General features: G+C 41.9%; 1 protein-coding gene across 2 annotated transcripts in view; it reads left to right on the top strand.

Annotated features, from left to right (window-relative positions):
* Positions 1 to 15,354, top strand: part of PITPNC1 (phosphatidylinositol transfer protein cytoplasmic 1) — a 231,428-nt gene that overhangs the window by 122,265 nt on the left and 93,809 nt on the right. For both annotated transcript variants that reach the window (XM_045525869.1, XM_045525868.1), the window contains exons 3-4: positions 3,896 to 3,984; positions 5,024 to 5,031. In XM_045525869.1, the coding sequence (XP_045381825.1) occupies positions 3,896 to 3,984; positions 5,024 to 5,031 (97 nt within the window). The remainder of the gene's footprint in view (positions 1 to 3,895; positions 3,985 to 5,023; positions 5,032 to 15,354) is intronic.

Here is a 15,354-nt window from a genome sequence, read left to right as displayed (position 1 = left end):
AAACACCCTAACCTAAGACCATTTTAGACTTTGCCTGCCCCTGGGGCCTTCTTATTGGGTCAGCTGTGATTTAGGGAACATTGGGGGAATCTGTGAGATGAGAGATTATCAGGTTTCTAAACTCGTTACTGTGGACATTTGGGCCTGATAATTATTTGGGGTTACGGGGCTGCCCTGTGCCTTGTAGGAGGTTCAGCAGCATCCCTGACCTCTACCCACTAAGTGCCAGCAGCATCCCCCCACCATTGTGACACTCAGAAATGTCTCCAGACACTGCCAGATTTCTCACAGGGGGCAAAATCTTCCTCTAGTAAGAACCACTGCTCTAGGGTGACCAACTGTCCTAGTTTGCCCAGGACTTGAGGGATTTCCTGGCATGTGGGACTTTCAATGCTAAAATCAGAGAAGTCCCAGGTAAACCAGAGGAGTTGGCCACCTGATATGTTCTATTTTATACCAACATTTAAAAGTAAGAAGCCAAACCTTCTGAAAAGTCTTATGTTTGGGAGGCAATGACAAAGGGGTGTGATGCAAGTGTGGTATCATTACATGACAGCATGTTTCTAGATTCCATAAAGGCTTTCGATTTCTGTCCCTCTTCTTCCTCAGTTCCTCTAAAGTCCAAGCCTTGACAAGATGGGCTATTGGGAGGCTTGATTCTGGCCCGTGGACCAAGAAGACAGGATTCAGACTTGCTGCTCTTGTTTGACACTTAGTAGTGAGTTTGAGTGACAGGTTTCTTAGAATGGTAGGCTGTGTGACAGTATACATCATGTAAGTGACAGCCACAGCGGGGACTAATTTAATTCCACTTTCTTTGCAAGCCATGCTAAATCATTGCTGCAGGGAAAAATAAATTTTACTTTTTCAGACAAATGATTGAAATAATGATGCGCTCTGGGGAAATTGGTGGCTGAGAGAAGGTCTGTTAGTGGGCTTAAAAATATTTAAATAGCATATCCTGGAACTTGTTGCAAACGCCTCCTGCACCTGACCTGCTAAATACCAGAAGGGCCCCCTTTCCAGACTAATTAAAAGAGTCATATAAAATTGTATCAGCGTTGGCTAAATGATTGTGTTTTTTTAGGCCATCTTATTGGAAAAGGTATAATAATTGACTATAGTGCTGCATATCTGCATAAGTTGGTGGATGAAACAGCTAAAATAAAGATTCTAGAATCTGGAGTCCTGATGACCCATTTATGAACAGGAAAAGTCTCACGTGAATGGAAAATTGCCAGTGTTTTCCATGTCCCTTCCAGAATATGATTGTTGCTTAGGAATGTGGTTCTGCTGGGAGGTTTTTAAGGTGCTGTGGGAATGAGGAGAGGGGAGAGGAGGTACTTGGGCGCAACAAGTAGCCTAGTGAATGTGAGGTGTGCCATGGAGATGGAATGCCTGCCCACAGGAGAATAGTGGGGTGTGGGCTGTAATGCTGTAGGGAGACACAGGCACTTTGTCTAAGCTAAACAACGCCTTGTTCACTTTCGGGAGATTCTGCAGCCCTGTTTCAGTCCATTAAAAGCACAAGAAAACCATTTGCCTGTGACTAAAATCCACAACTTCCAACACTACCCATTGCATATTGCTCTAGGCTCTGGGGGTCATTTGGGAAAGAACCCTCAGGAAGTTTTGCTTATGGCCATTTCCCACAAGCAAGCTAATGTGATTTTCTTTCTCTTTATTTGTTTATTTTGGAGACAGGGTCTCTCTTTGTTGCCTAGGCATGAGGGCAGTGGCATGACCATAGCTCACTGCAACCTCAAGCTCTTGGGCTTCTGGGCTCAAGCAATCTTCCTGCCTCAGCCTCCTGAGTAGCAGGGACTGCAGGCACACGCCACCACACCTGGCTGATTTTTCTGTATTTTGTAGAGACGGGGTCTCGCTATGCTGCCCAGGCTGTTCTCAAACTCCAGATCTCAAGCAGTCCTCCCACCTTGGCCTCCCAAAGTGCTGGGATTACAGGCATGAGCCCCACCGCGCACAGCCTAATTTTCTTACTCTTAATGTCAACCTGAGTTGCACTCCAACTTGAGTGACTGATAGAATAGATCCTCTGCAAAAGCTATAACAACCCCATGTCAGGGAGCAGCCTCGTCCTTTGAAGCAGTGTGAACGTAAGGTAAATGAGCAGTTACTGCAGAGGTGATTTTATAGGAGTAAAAAATTCTGCGTTAGAGCAGCAAGAAGAATTGGTATGTGAATTACAAAACTGCTCCAGCTCATGACTCCCATTGCCCACCTGAGACCAGTGACCTTCGTCTGCCACCCACCCAAATTTGGGGGAGCTTTGCTTTCCATTTGTTTTAACCCTGATGAACAGCACAGAGCCCTGAGTTAGGTCTGGCTAGCCATTGAGAATACATATTTGTCTTTTCAAAAGCCAGGCCTGGATACTGTCAGACATAAGAGAAACAATTTGAGAAGACACACAAGGTACACAGTATTTTACTGGCTCTGGTTGTCTCATAGAGTCCACATCCAAGAGGGGTTTGGGATTTGGGGTTCTATTAGCTCGACGTCCCCATTTTTCCTACTTCCATCAGCTTGGAATTCAAAATTGCTTCTTGAGAGTTTTTATTGCCAACATGCAGCCCTGAGGAGCTGAGAGCCTACTCCATTTCCCTGGGACTGATCTACTGGTAGACACTGGCGTCCTGGATGCTTAGTGGTAGGCACCAGAATAGGAAAGAAGCAAATGATAACCTCTAGAAAGACAGAATCCCTTGGTTACAGTGCTGGGGGAAAGCACAATCATGTAGATATATTTTAAGGAATAGATAAAATCATATATTTAATTGTAATCTTTAAGGCATTCTTTGGAGCTGCACTATTCTAAAGGGTTTGCCTCTGAAGAAAAACAAAGTAAAACAAAATTTCATCAGTATTTGGTTTACAAAAGACCCTGGGACTTGTGTCTTTTGAGAATTTGTTTTCTGCAAATGGCTGCCCAGGCCCTTCCTCAATCCAGAGGATTGACGCTGTTATTTTATTAGTTGCCTAATAAACCACAACAAATTGCCACAAACTGGGTGGCTTAAAACCACACAAATTTATCTTCTCGCAGTTCTGGGAGCTCCAAGGGAAAGTCTGCTCCATGCCTCTCTCCTATCCTCTGGTGTTCCTGGGCTTGCAGCTGCATCTCTCCTGTCTCTGTCCCCGTGTGCCCCTGAGTCTCAAATCTCTCTCTCCTTCCTCTTATAAGGATACCAGGCATTGGAGTTAGGGCTCACCCTATATCCAGGATGACTTTATCTTGTGATCCTTAACTTAATTACATCTGCAAAGACCCTGTTTCCAAATTAGGTCATATTCACAGGTACTGAAGGTTAAGACATGGACCTATCTTTTGGGGAGACACAATTCAACCCACTACAGTCATGGAGGAGCTATATTTTGTTCTTCTTCATATCTCTAAGTTGCTACTCTCTGTTGCTTTTGTCCATTTTTCAAAGGTCACTCGTGGGTTGCCAGGCTTAAGCCTGTCTCTAACATTTGCCTCTGTCCACCCCATATTTGGGCTTAAGCATCCCTTTATACCACTTCCACCATAACCCTCTTAGGAGACAAAGGCCAGGCTGGCCAAACCCTCCAAACATGGTACTTCCTAGGCCCTGAATTCTCATGGCCTTGCAAATCCAATCAAACAGGACAGGCTCACAGAACTATGGAATCCCTGTCTACCTTCACACATTCTGAGAGGACATGAATACGCACAAGAAACAACTTGCTATGGTTAAGACCAGAGAGATGGGGAGTGGGTAGCTGTGGAGAGGACAGATGCCTCAGAACTCCTCTGATTTCTCCAGCAACTTATCCAGAAAGATGTGGTAGCATGGTGAGGCTCTGAACAGACTCTAATTGTTTTTGTTTTTTTTTCTTTCTTTCCTCTTAGCAAACTGCCTAGTTGGGCCAGAGCTGTTGTCCCCAAAATATTTTATGTTACAGAGAAGGCTTGGAATTATTATCCCTACACAATTACAGGTAAGTCTTTAGTACAACCAGTATGCCACATGTAGCAAAGGCCAGGACATAGCAGTAGCTGGATTTCACTGATTTAGGGCTGATTATCCAAGCAGGGCCCTGTGAGAGCCCTGTGACATCTCCCTCATCCTCCACTCTCTTACTCCTAGGGCATCAGTGCTTTTCCTACCACTGAGACACAGGGATGGCAGGGAATAGGTGGTTAAGCAAAGACAGTCCGTCTTTCTTCTTAAACTGATTGTAATAAATAGCTATGGAGAAGGAAGATGAAGATCTTTTTAGTGACATTTCTAGAGGTTTTATGGTCCTTGTTTTCCCCTGTTTCCTCAGTAATTCCCAGGTAATTTGGGGGTATGATTTGTCTATGAACTTTTGATTTGTTTATTTTATAGCCTTCCTCCCTTCCAAATTTGACTATAATTTGTGTAAAAGACTCTATTGGATCTCTCTGCCCCAAACTACTTCCTTTGCTATTAGATAATATGGAAATCTTTAAGATCACTTCCCTGTCACGTGTAATGCAATGATAATAAACTCTCTGCACTAAATGCTACACTAAAAACTGCAGCCAGAAAAATTTTGGTTTGGTTCCTGCCCTTGAACACACTAAAATTCAAGATCCCACTTCAATATCATCATAACAAGCTCTTATTGGTTATAAAAGCTGCTTTTCCACTCAAAAGACTTCCTTTGTGGTTAATGAAATGCTCTGCTGGAATTATTAGTCTATAATCCTGCTTTTATAATGCCAACTCTTTGGTTTTTAATTAGCCACAAACCTATAGGCAAATTGAATCTAGTCTTACTGCCTTTATCTGCCCAACCACAGTAGTATCATATGAAAGAATTTCAGTGCAAACATGGAGATATTTAGTATTTATGAAAGTTTAATTTTTGGAAGGTTTCTGTAGCACATTTTTTAGTAATGGTAATTCATCAGTATTTGTTAATTCTGTGGCTTTATATTACATATAAGCATGGTCTAAATCATTATTTTGTCTCTCTTCTTTCCCCTCTTCAAATGAACATGTGGAATCAGAATACACAGTAAGTTTTATTTAATTATTTTTAAATATTCTGTCTATGATCAGTGGAGTAATTGGAACTTCCCTTGTATTACTTGTCTTATCAATGTAATAATTTTTTTAAAAAGAGGAATAATTCAGAATCAGAACTATTTAAATGTAGGATATTACATAGTTATATATAATGCAATAATTTGAATGTTCTCATTTGTTCAAGAATATGAATGCTAATTTCAAGTGCCTTGATAGTCACTTTACATAATTAACTTTTACTTGTAATTTTTAAATAGTTTGACTGCTTTATTGGTGACAGTTGGCTATAATAGAAGAACAGTTTCTAGCAACACGATATTGAAGAGATGATGGTAGTTACTGAGGGAAGATAGGACTCACAGGCTGTGTCCTGATCCCTTAGGGGAGATAGGGGAGAACCTTGAAACTGGAAAGGTGTATGTGCAAACTGTTTTACTTAGAGATCTGGATTACACAATCTCTGTGGCTTGATGAAATAACTTAATTTCTTCCCTATCCTAAGAGCCTCTAGAGCTATTACTGAAAAAAAAAAAAGAAAAAGATTTTGGATTATTTAAGATTTTGGTTATTTTGGCAAACGAGCCTGGGGGCCAAACTGCCAATACTTGAACTCATGCTGATCCCTGACTATATCCTCACTTATCCTCTGCAAAATAGAAAAACAAATAAGAATAATATTCAAAGTTTTTCATAAAATTAAATTTATTTCATCTAAAGGACTGTTGGTAATTATATCCCCTCATACTTGGGTATTAAAATATCTTTTATGAAATTATAGGAACGTAGAGCATGTCCTTACCAATGTCTCTAACTCTGAAAAAAAGAGGCAACTCTATGGCATAATGCAAATTTAAAACTTTTGAAGTCAGGGAACCACTGCTCTAGAATAAGCATCCTAACTTTTCTGAATCTAAGTGACCTCTTTTCTAAAATTGGGATAATCCTTCCTTCCTCGAGCTGTCAGTAGGAGTCAAAGATCTAACATAGAGGTCGGAAAACATTTTCAGTAGAGGGTCATATTATAAATATCTTCTGCTTTGTGGGTCATACAGTCTCTTGTCACTGCAAAAGCAGCCATAGATGGCATGTAAACAAATTGGCATGGTCATATTCACCTAGGCAGGCAACAGGCCAAATTTGGCCCCCAGGCTCGTTTGCCAACCCCAGATCTAATGCACAGAAAGCTCTCAGCACATTGCTTGTAGACAGCAGGCCATTAAATGGTTCCCTACCACCACCCCCACTCCCTAGTTCTATTGCTTCTAGCAGTTGCACAGTCATTGAGAGGTAGACTTTGGAATCGATTGAATCTTGCTTCCAGTATCCATTAGCAGACTCTTTAAGCCTCTATTTCCTCCTCTATAAGTGGGGAAAATGTAATAACTATCTCATAAAGGTGATGTGAGGATTATATTAAATAACCAAAATCTTAAATAATCCAAAATCTTAGCCTGGTGCTTGGTGCTTGTTAAATACTCAATACATGTTCATTGTCATATATTGTGCAAGGCTAGAAGATACCATCATTAAAATGTAAGTTCTAGGGGGGAATAAATGAGAATATATCTCAGTGCCTTTTAGTACAGACTAGATTGCTGTGATCAGCCTGGAAAGTACCAGTTGTCCAGGATATTATTTTAATTTAGTGATATCTGATGCTACCCCATGTCCCACTTCCCTGAAAACTTATGCTTGGATTTTTCATTTGAAATATAATCAATAGTTATGTGAAAAAGAGAATTCTTGTCCATATAACTATTCCAAGGAAGCTATTGTTCTGGTGAGCTTTAGAATTCGGTCACCTTGACTGGACCCCAAACCAATGGCACTTATTCTTCATAAGCTCATGACAGAACTATGGAATGTGGAAGTTGTAGGTAACATTAACATATAGGTAATATTAACAGAGAAATGAAGTTGAAAATATATAATGATATTGTGTTCATTTTTTAAGAATATGTATTAAAGTGCTTAGGTTCTGAAAACAGAATGCAACAGAATGGAAACCATGGTTCTTGACCAAGCCATCCCCCTGGGGCTTTGAGTGTCAGGACAGGGCTACAGTCCCCAAGGCAAGAGACAGGAAGAACAGGACATAGCACTCTTAGGCAGGTTACTTAGTGGATGTGGTGCTGGGAAGATAAGATTGTCAGCTCTAGTAAGTAAAAATACAGGATATCCAGTTAAATTTGAATTGTCAGATAAACAGTAGATAATCTTTAGTACAAAGATCCCTCAAGTACTGCATAGGACATAGTTATGCTAAAAGATTGTTGTCTATCTGGTAACCAGATGGAGGAGAAGTAGCTATATGGCAAAATTGGTCTCAGAGACTGTGCCCCCTGTTTTGAGAACAGGGACACACCACTGGGCCAAGGGAAGGGAAGGTATGGGATGTGTATAACTCAGGAACCTGTCCTGCAGTTGACATGCCACAATAACTCTAAGGCCAATCAGGTGCCCTGTAGGAACAACTGGAAGGTCCTTCCTGCCTCAGTTAGGATTGGCTAAGGAAGTAGAATGGGATTGAGCAGGGCAGAGTTGGGCAAAAATCAATAGGAGCAGATGAATATAAAATTGTTAGTGTTTCAGGGAAGCCCTATGTATATATATATATGAGTTATAGTTGAAGTGCAAACAGAGGGTCGTAGGAGGGAGATATTCTGCTGGGGAGAAATACGAGAAGATTTCCTGGAGAAGGTGGCATTTGAGCTGGACTCGAGGAGAAGTAGAACTCCCCTGCAGATGCCTGCTCTGCCTCCATCAGCTCAGGCTACTATAACAAAATGCCACGGACTGAGGGCCTTAAACAACAGACATTATTCCTCACGTTGGGGAGGCTGGAAGTCCAAGATCAGGGTGCTGGAGGATTCAGCTTCTGGTGAGGGGTTCTCTTTCTGCTTGGCAGGTGGCCATCTTGTTGCTGTGTCCTTACATGGCAAGGAGAGAAAACAAGTTCTCTGGTCTCTTCTTATAAGGGCACTCACTAATCACATCATGAGGACTCCATGACCTCATCTAAACCTGATTGTCTCTCAAAGGCCCTACCTCCAAATACCATAACATTGGGGCATAGGGTTTCAACGTATGCATTTTGGAAGGACATGATTTAGTCTGTAATGTGCTCATTCCCGGCCCAGTGGGCAAGCGATGTAGGTGGATCCTGGCTGCCTGGAGGGTGGGTTGTGGTGCTTTTAATGTCAGACCAGGGTCTAGATTTAATTCCCTGTGGGGAAGTCACATTGTTCCTAGCTGGTTCACTTTTATTTTCCAACTCAAATATAGGACAACTTCTCTTTCCGTCTCCCCAGTGACTGAGGAATCCAGATTTTTCTCTCTCTGGCCCCAGTGCTCTCCTCCAGGCCCGCAGTGTGCGTTTTGAAGCTGCCCCTCTTGACTTAGACTCAGCCATGTTCTCACGCTCTCTGCCCGCAACAGCCCCGGGGGAAGAGCCCACCCTTCACTCTGACTACAGGGTCTACTCCTAGGATTTATGCCAGATGCTTTCAATTGCCTTCATCTTTTTTCATGTTTCAAATGCTTTTTAATTGGACTCTTTATCCCCTGATCCTTTAATCCTAAATACCTCTTCTTGATGTCTTTCCCAAGCTCTCTATTTCCTGTTTTATGCCCAAAAGCAAAACGTCCCCAATGTCAGACTTCCAGCTAGGATGACTGTACCCTACCCTTCCTCAGAGAGGCAGTCCCTAGGGCTCTGAAACCTCCAGACCAATGTCTCTTCTCAGAAAGCATTAGCCCAGAGCACTAGTGTGTCCATACCTAGGATCCCCTAGGTCTCACATCTCCCTGTCCAGACTCTTTCTTAGACCTCATGCTGTCCTCATTTGTGACAAAACCCAGGTGAGAGAACTTTCTATTTAAGGCCATCTAAGGCTTCGGCATTATCACAGTTATCAAGACATAAAAGCTTTTTCCTCACTGTGAGCGACTGTGTGTGTTTAGAATTATGTGAAAATGTCATTTGCCTAGGAAGTGGAAAAATATCTTCAGCTTGGTTATGGGAAAAATCTTAATTATACAGTAAACAAAGAACAACACAATGACAATTTTCCAGAGGACAGATCATTCTAGCAGTTCTTCAAAACCGGCAGGTTCTTCTGAAGTTTGTAAAGTCACAAAGGAAGGTGCCCAAGGAGACTGGCTGCCTTCCAGAGTAGTTGATTTTGTTTTTCCAGAGCTAAAAAAAAAAAGTCTGTGCTTCAAGATGAACATTAAGTAGGCAGTGTCAATTCAGCCGCAGTAGTAAGGAAGGAAAAAGGACTTTCTTGTTTTTTGTAGGAATTTGAAAACTTAAGTTATGGGAAGCTGATAACAGTGACCTAGACTATACAGTTGGTATGTATATATTTTGCTGCCATGACTACCCTAGTCCACCAAAACCTCGTTTAATAAGAATCTGAAGGCCGGGCGTGGTGGCTCATGCCTGTAATCCTAGCATTCTGGGAGGCCGAGGCGGGCGGATTGTTTGAGCTCAGGAGTTCGAGACCAGCCTGAGCAAGAGCGAGACCCCATCTCTACTAAAAATAGAAAGACATTTTCTGGCCAACTATATAGAAAAAATTAGCCAGGCATGGTGGTGCGTGCCTGTAGTCCCAGCTACTCGGGAGGCTGAGGCAGAAGGATCGCTTGAGCCCAGGAGTTTGAGGTTGCTGTGAGCTAGGCTGACACCACGGCACTCACTCAAGCCTGGGCAACAGAGCGAGACTCTGTCTCAAAAAAAAAAAAAAGAGAATCTGAAGAAGAGGCAATGCCAGACAGGATGCGTCTTTCTATTAGACTGGTGAGAACAAGGGCAGCGGTCAGCTGTCCAGTCTTACCCAGCATTTTAATTATTTAGATGAAAGAGGTAGAAAAAGAAAGTGGCAACAGACTGGGGAGAATGAAAGGACTCTTTAGTGACAACCTTAATAGTATTGAGCCACAGTGAGAGATGGGACTGTTCAGGATTGGTTTAGCCAGGGAAGAGGGTCAAGGCTGCTCACGGTTGAACGTTCCACCCTTAGTCACCCAAGATGAACTCAGGTTATCTGAAAGCAGCTAAACTGTCTCAGATGGGAATGTTACTTGCAATCTGGGCCTTATCAAGCTTCCGCAATGATCCAAAGAGCCATTGGGTGCTCTGTGTGAAGACTGATAACCTCCGTTCCTCACAAGCCTCTCCTCCCGCTCCTTCCACTGAGTCCTAGCCAAGGGGTGGTAGAAACCACTAAATTACATAACTAGGAAAGTCGGGACAAGTCCCGGGAAGAATGCATTTATTAGACCAAACCTCTAGGATTGTTTGGAAGGAAATAGAGAACAATATGGTCATTTCATCTAACATGTAAGCTAAGAGAATGAAGGTCCTTAAGTGTCCCTTCTTTGGGGTCAGAGAGTCAGGGGTTAGCTGGTTAGGAAATAACTTTATCTGTACATCATAATTAACCCTGGGTATCTAAGGGAAGTATCCCTTCTTTAAGCACCAGGACAAAGAAACAGTCTTCCCTCCAGCTGGGGGCGCTGATGAGCAAGGCAGCAGTTAGACACAGGCAGGACCCTCACAGAGAAGATGGTGGAGACACCAGCCATGGCATGAGACTGGTGTCATTGTAGTCAGAGCTGGAACAACCAATTTCAAAAACCTTCAGGGTTCCAGAGAATTTAGATGGAAACACTCTAGAACCTTTTGTAACTACCATGTTAGACGGTGCATGGCCAATTAAGTAAGAGAAGGGATACACAGAGCTAAACAGATTTTATAATTGCAGGACTTCTCAGAGACTTTATACTATTCTAATGTACATTGTGACTCTCCAAAGGGAGCTGTATGTCTGCAACCCTTCCCACACTTGTTTGTCCATGGGACCTTGGATTTTGTAAGGCAAATCTTCTAAAACTTAGGGGAGTTCCAGAAACTTCTCTCAGGGTCAGAGCCATTATGTGTCCACTAAATATGTCCGTGGACCAATTCTATTTCAGTGAATGTTATTTTCTTTTAAATTTCAGTGGGCTAATATGCTGTCTGAAGATTACTACTACTCAAATAGCAAAGTTTTTTGAAGAATGCCCAAGAGTAATACAAATGTTTTATTTTTAGAATCAGTTGACACAGAACCTGTAAGTTCCATTTCAAGCAAAGTCCATTCTGTTCAACCCCATAGCAAAGGCAGCAGTACATCGGGATGGCAGTGAGTGTGTGCATTTGAATTTGTTTCCATTTAGAAAATCAACTGGTGGTATGGATGAGCTAGTTGCAAACCAGCTTATTCACAGATGTGCCATGGCCCTTGTGTGGGACCAGAACTTGGCTCCACATCTCAGCAACTCAATCAATTAGTGCCTGGTGAAGCAGGAGCCTCAGAACAGCCAGTTTGGTTTGTTCAGATGATCGCATTTCCATTTGCTGTAGCTGTTCCCAAGCTCTTCTTTGTACTTCAGAGAAAATTAATTCAGCCATTTTGAGGGGAGAGAGCAGAAGATAAAACCTGCTCCTCCACCATAACACAGCATAACATTTTTAAATTGTTTGCATTTTTAAACACCACTCAAAATGACTTTACAGAGGGCAATCAGCAGAGAAAAATAGCTGTTTAAAGGAATATGAAATAGGAGATTTTACTAGGAAATTCTCCTTTTCTTCTTTGTTGTTTATTTTCCATTTGGTGGTACTAAAAAATTGGATTTCTCTTCTGCAATTTACTAATGGCTGTGGAGTTGTGTTCTGTTCAAGTTGGTGAGATCAGAATAATACAACTGGAAAGATTTTTGTGGGGCAGCTTTTTTTCTGAAAAAATAAAATACATACAACTATGGGCATACTGAAATAGTCCATTTCAGTAATTAAATAAGGTAAATACAAAATTGCTCTGATGCCTTTTGACCTTTCTGATCACTAAGATACTGTGAACTCTACCCGGTAGTGTATATCTTTACTATCCAGACAAAAGTGTTGCTACAAGAATGTAACCATCTTTTCAGTTCAGAATTTTAACACCGATAGTATTTTTTTAAGTGAGGAATTTGCCCAGTTGGTGAAGAGGGGTGATTCTTACAGTTTTTAACTGCGAAAGCTTGCCATCTGAAAGTTCCCTACCTGGCCATATGCCTGCCTATATTTGGGGAAGTCACTCTGATTCATTCCCATCTCCGTTGTTTACGTATAATTCTTTTGATTTGATGTGGCCTGCCTGTGTCTTTAAATTCTCGTCCTGCCTTTATTGTGTGTGGCTATCGGTATTCATAAGCATCCTCTGCTTTTTTCTGCTTTGACAAGTCCAGCCTGCTCAATTTTCTTAGAAGGACCAGTATCAAACCATGCTCCATTCAGAAAACATGTTTCCATTCATATATTTGGCCATCTCCCTGCTGGCCTTCCTTCTCCAGCGAGTTGCTGTTACTCAGCATGTCAGAGGACGAGAGGAGGCTCGATCTGTGAATGAACTAATGAATGAACAGAAGCCTGTGTGCAGAGCGCATGTTGCGTGGAGCAGCAGAGAGGCCTACGTGCATTTCCTTGCTGTGGCTAGAATACAAGCAGCTGTTTTCCGGCTGCTTTTCAGTGCTCTTCCTTCCACACACTCCCTTCCTCTCACCCTCCTCCACTTCTCTTTCAGATCCCACCGTTCATTCCGCTTGGCCACAGTTTTCTTCCTATGCAGCATATATTTGGGAAGTCACTCTCTGATTCATCCTCATCTCTGTTATTGACATGCAATTCCTTTTTTCCCTCTCCTCTTTGCTTTAAAATTCTACTTTTTTTCTCCACTTGAGTTCCTCTTCCCACTTTTCCGGAACTATCTTCTTTGCAATTTTTTCCCAACTACCTGTTACTATTAATATTACCACTGACCTTATGTATGTATAAAGTCATACATGGCCCTAAGAACCCAGAACAGCAAAGACAGCCCAAATATCTCCCCTTATTTCCTTTGCATCTTTGCCTGTGTGGTGACTGAGGTTCTGAGTAGAGGGGGACACACAGACTTACACCATTTTGAAATTGATGTGTGTATTAAAGATCTTCTGTGCACAGAAGAGAAATTTGTATTTTGCTTCCAAGTATGGGGCAAAATTTCTGATGAAATGGAAGGACAAAACTTTCCTGATGAAGAATAAAGAATGTTGAAAGGTACTTTAAATCTAGGTGTCTACCAACTGTCTCTGCATAAACATTCACCATCCTCACTCTTCTATTTTACCAGCAACAGAGGCTTTTCTCACTTACTTTCTAGTAGCTCCAGCCCCAAAGTCCTGGAAGATAATAAACCCCGAAACTCTATGCCTGCTCTCACTAACACTGCAGAACATTCTGGATGTGAGTCTCCTATTGGTGAAGGGTGGGAACATTTGCAAATCTAATTTTATTAATGATCCTATATCAAGTTGACATTCCCAGTATGGCCTTGGAGTACAGTTAATATGATAATATAGAATATAGCACCAGAGAATCGACGTCATCTCAGGGGACTTCCATTAGAGAGAAAGACAAGTCTAGACAGAGTCTCAGGCTCATGGATAGCAGGGAACACATGTTGCCTGCTGTCAGAACAAGAAGGCAAGAGAGGAACACATTGAGTTTCAGATAAAGGCTAAAAAGAAATGATCTTTTAAAAGCCTATAAATACTTCATCAGTCCCAAGCCAGCTTCTCAATACTTCCATTGAACGTTCTTGATTCCAAGCCCCCTCGTAAAGTGCTGCTCTCAGACGGGGAAGGATTTGGGCTGGTGACCAGGAATACGTGCCGAGTTGCCAGGCTGAGAGGTCTTCTCACTGAGTGGTTTCCAAACTGCCCTCCTCTGGGTCCAGGAGATTCCACAGACATGCTCAGTGGCCATGATGTCCCTGCATGATGTTTTATTCGAAGAAAGAACTCTGATGCCAGTTACAAAGTGGTTTGAAAACTATAAAACTGTTATCACCTCTCATATCCTGCTGTGTTCTAAAGACCATGAGTAAGTGTGATGTGTGTGAGACGGGAACCACATGAAGTAGCAACTCCCAAACCTACTGGATCTGCAACTCCTCCATTCACTTAATAGAGCTTGCATTCGTCAGGGCTCGCCAGAGAGACAGGCCGGTAAGGATGTTGATAGGTGATAGATAGATAGATAGATAGATGATAGATTGACAGACACACAGATAGGTGAGAGGGATTTACTAGGTGGATTGGCTCATGAGATTATGGAGGCTGAGAAGTCCCAGGACAGGCTATCTGCAAGCCGAGACCCTGGGATGCTGGTTCATTGTGGCTCAGTCCAAGTCCTAAGGCCTCAGAACCAGAGACGCTGATGGTATAACTCTCAGCCCGAGGCTGGAGGTCCAAGAATCCCAGAGGCTGCTGATGTAAGTCCTGGAGTCCAAAACTGGGGAGTCTTGAGTTGTTGTCCAAGGACAGGAGAGGAAGAGTGTGTCTGAACTCCAGCAAGTAGTTCAATATGCTCACCTTTTCTCTGTTTTTGTTCTCTCTGGGACGCCAGCAGATTGGACGGTGCCCACTCACATTGAGGGGGGATCTTCCCCACCAAGTCCACTCAGACTCACATGCTAACTTCCGCTAGAAACACCCTCCCAGACACGTCCAAAATAATGCTTTACCAGGTTTCTAAGTCTTCCTCAATCCAGGTAAGTTGACACCTAAAATTAACCATCACCCTGCTCTTTATAATATACTCCTCTTTAAATTAAAGTGGACTAAAATCATGAGAATTTGGAAAATCTTGATAATATAATTCCTTTGGAATATCCTTGAAATATTCATTTACTTTTTTCTTGGATTTGAAGTTTTTCTGCTTACTGAAGAAGTAGATGTTTATTGCTAAATCCATGCATTATAAAAATGTTTGTCACAAAAAATTAAAAGGACCCCATAATCCCCACTACTCTCCTCCATGAGAACATTGTGGTGTCTATTTCTTCATGTTTTTCTGGACATATGCTAGTCTACTTTTTTTTTTCTTTTTATGTAAACAAGGTCATCCTGTTTTACACCTTGCTTTTGTAATGTCTTTACAGTCTGCCATAAAACACTTAGCCAACCTTCTACTGGTGGACTTTGGGTTGGTTCCAAGTTTTTATAGGACCAACAAGGTGGTTAACAAATATTTTTTCACACCAGATAATTCATGTCCTTCCCTGGAGTTCTGGGCAGGATTTTAAAAGCATTTGCATAGTAAAAATTAACCTAAGCCATCATATTTAAATTCAATTTTTGAAAAGTAAAATTTTTTTAAAGGTACTAGAATATTTTGGCATTTAAAGGGATGCCACTGTGAGTTTCTTAACTGAATAATTATTTCCCCAATATACCTTTC

Source organism: Lemur catta, chromosome 15 (assembly GCF_020740605.2).
Source record: "Lemur catta isolate mLemCat1 chromosome 15, mLemCat1.pri, whole genome shotgun sequence".
NCBI lineage: Eukaryota > Metazoa > Chordata > Mammalia > Primates > Lemuridae > Lemur > Lemur catta.
This window is presented reverse-complemented; position numbering and strand designations above follow the sequence as displayed.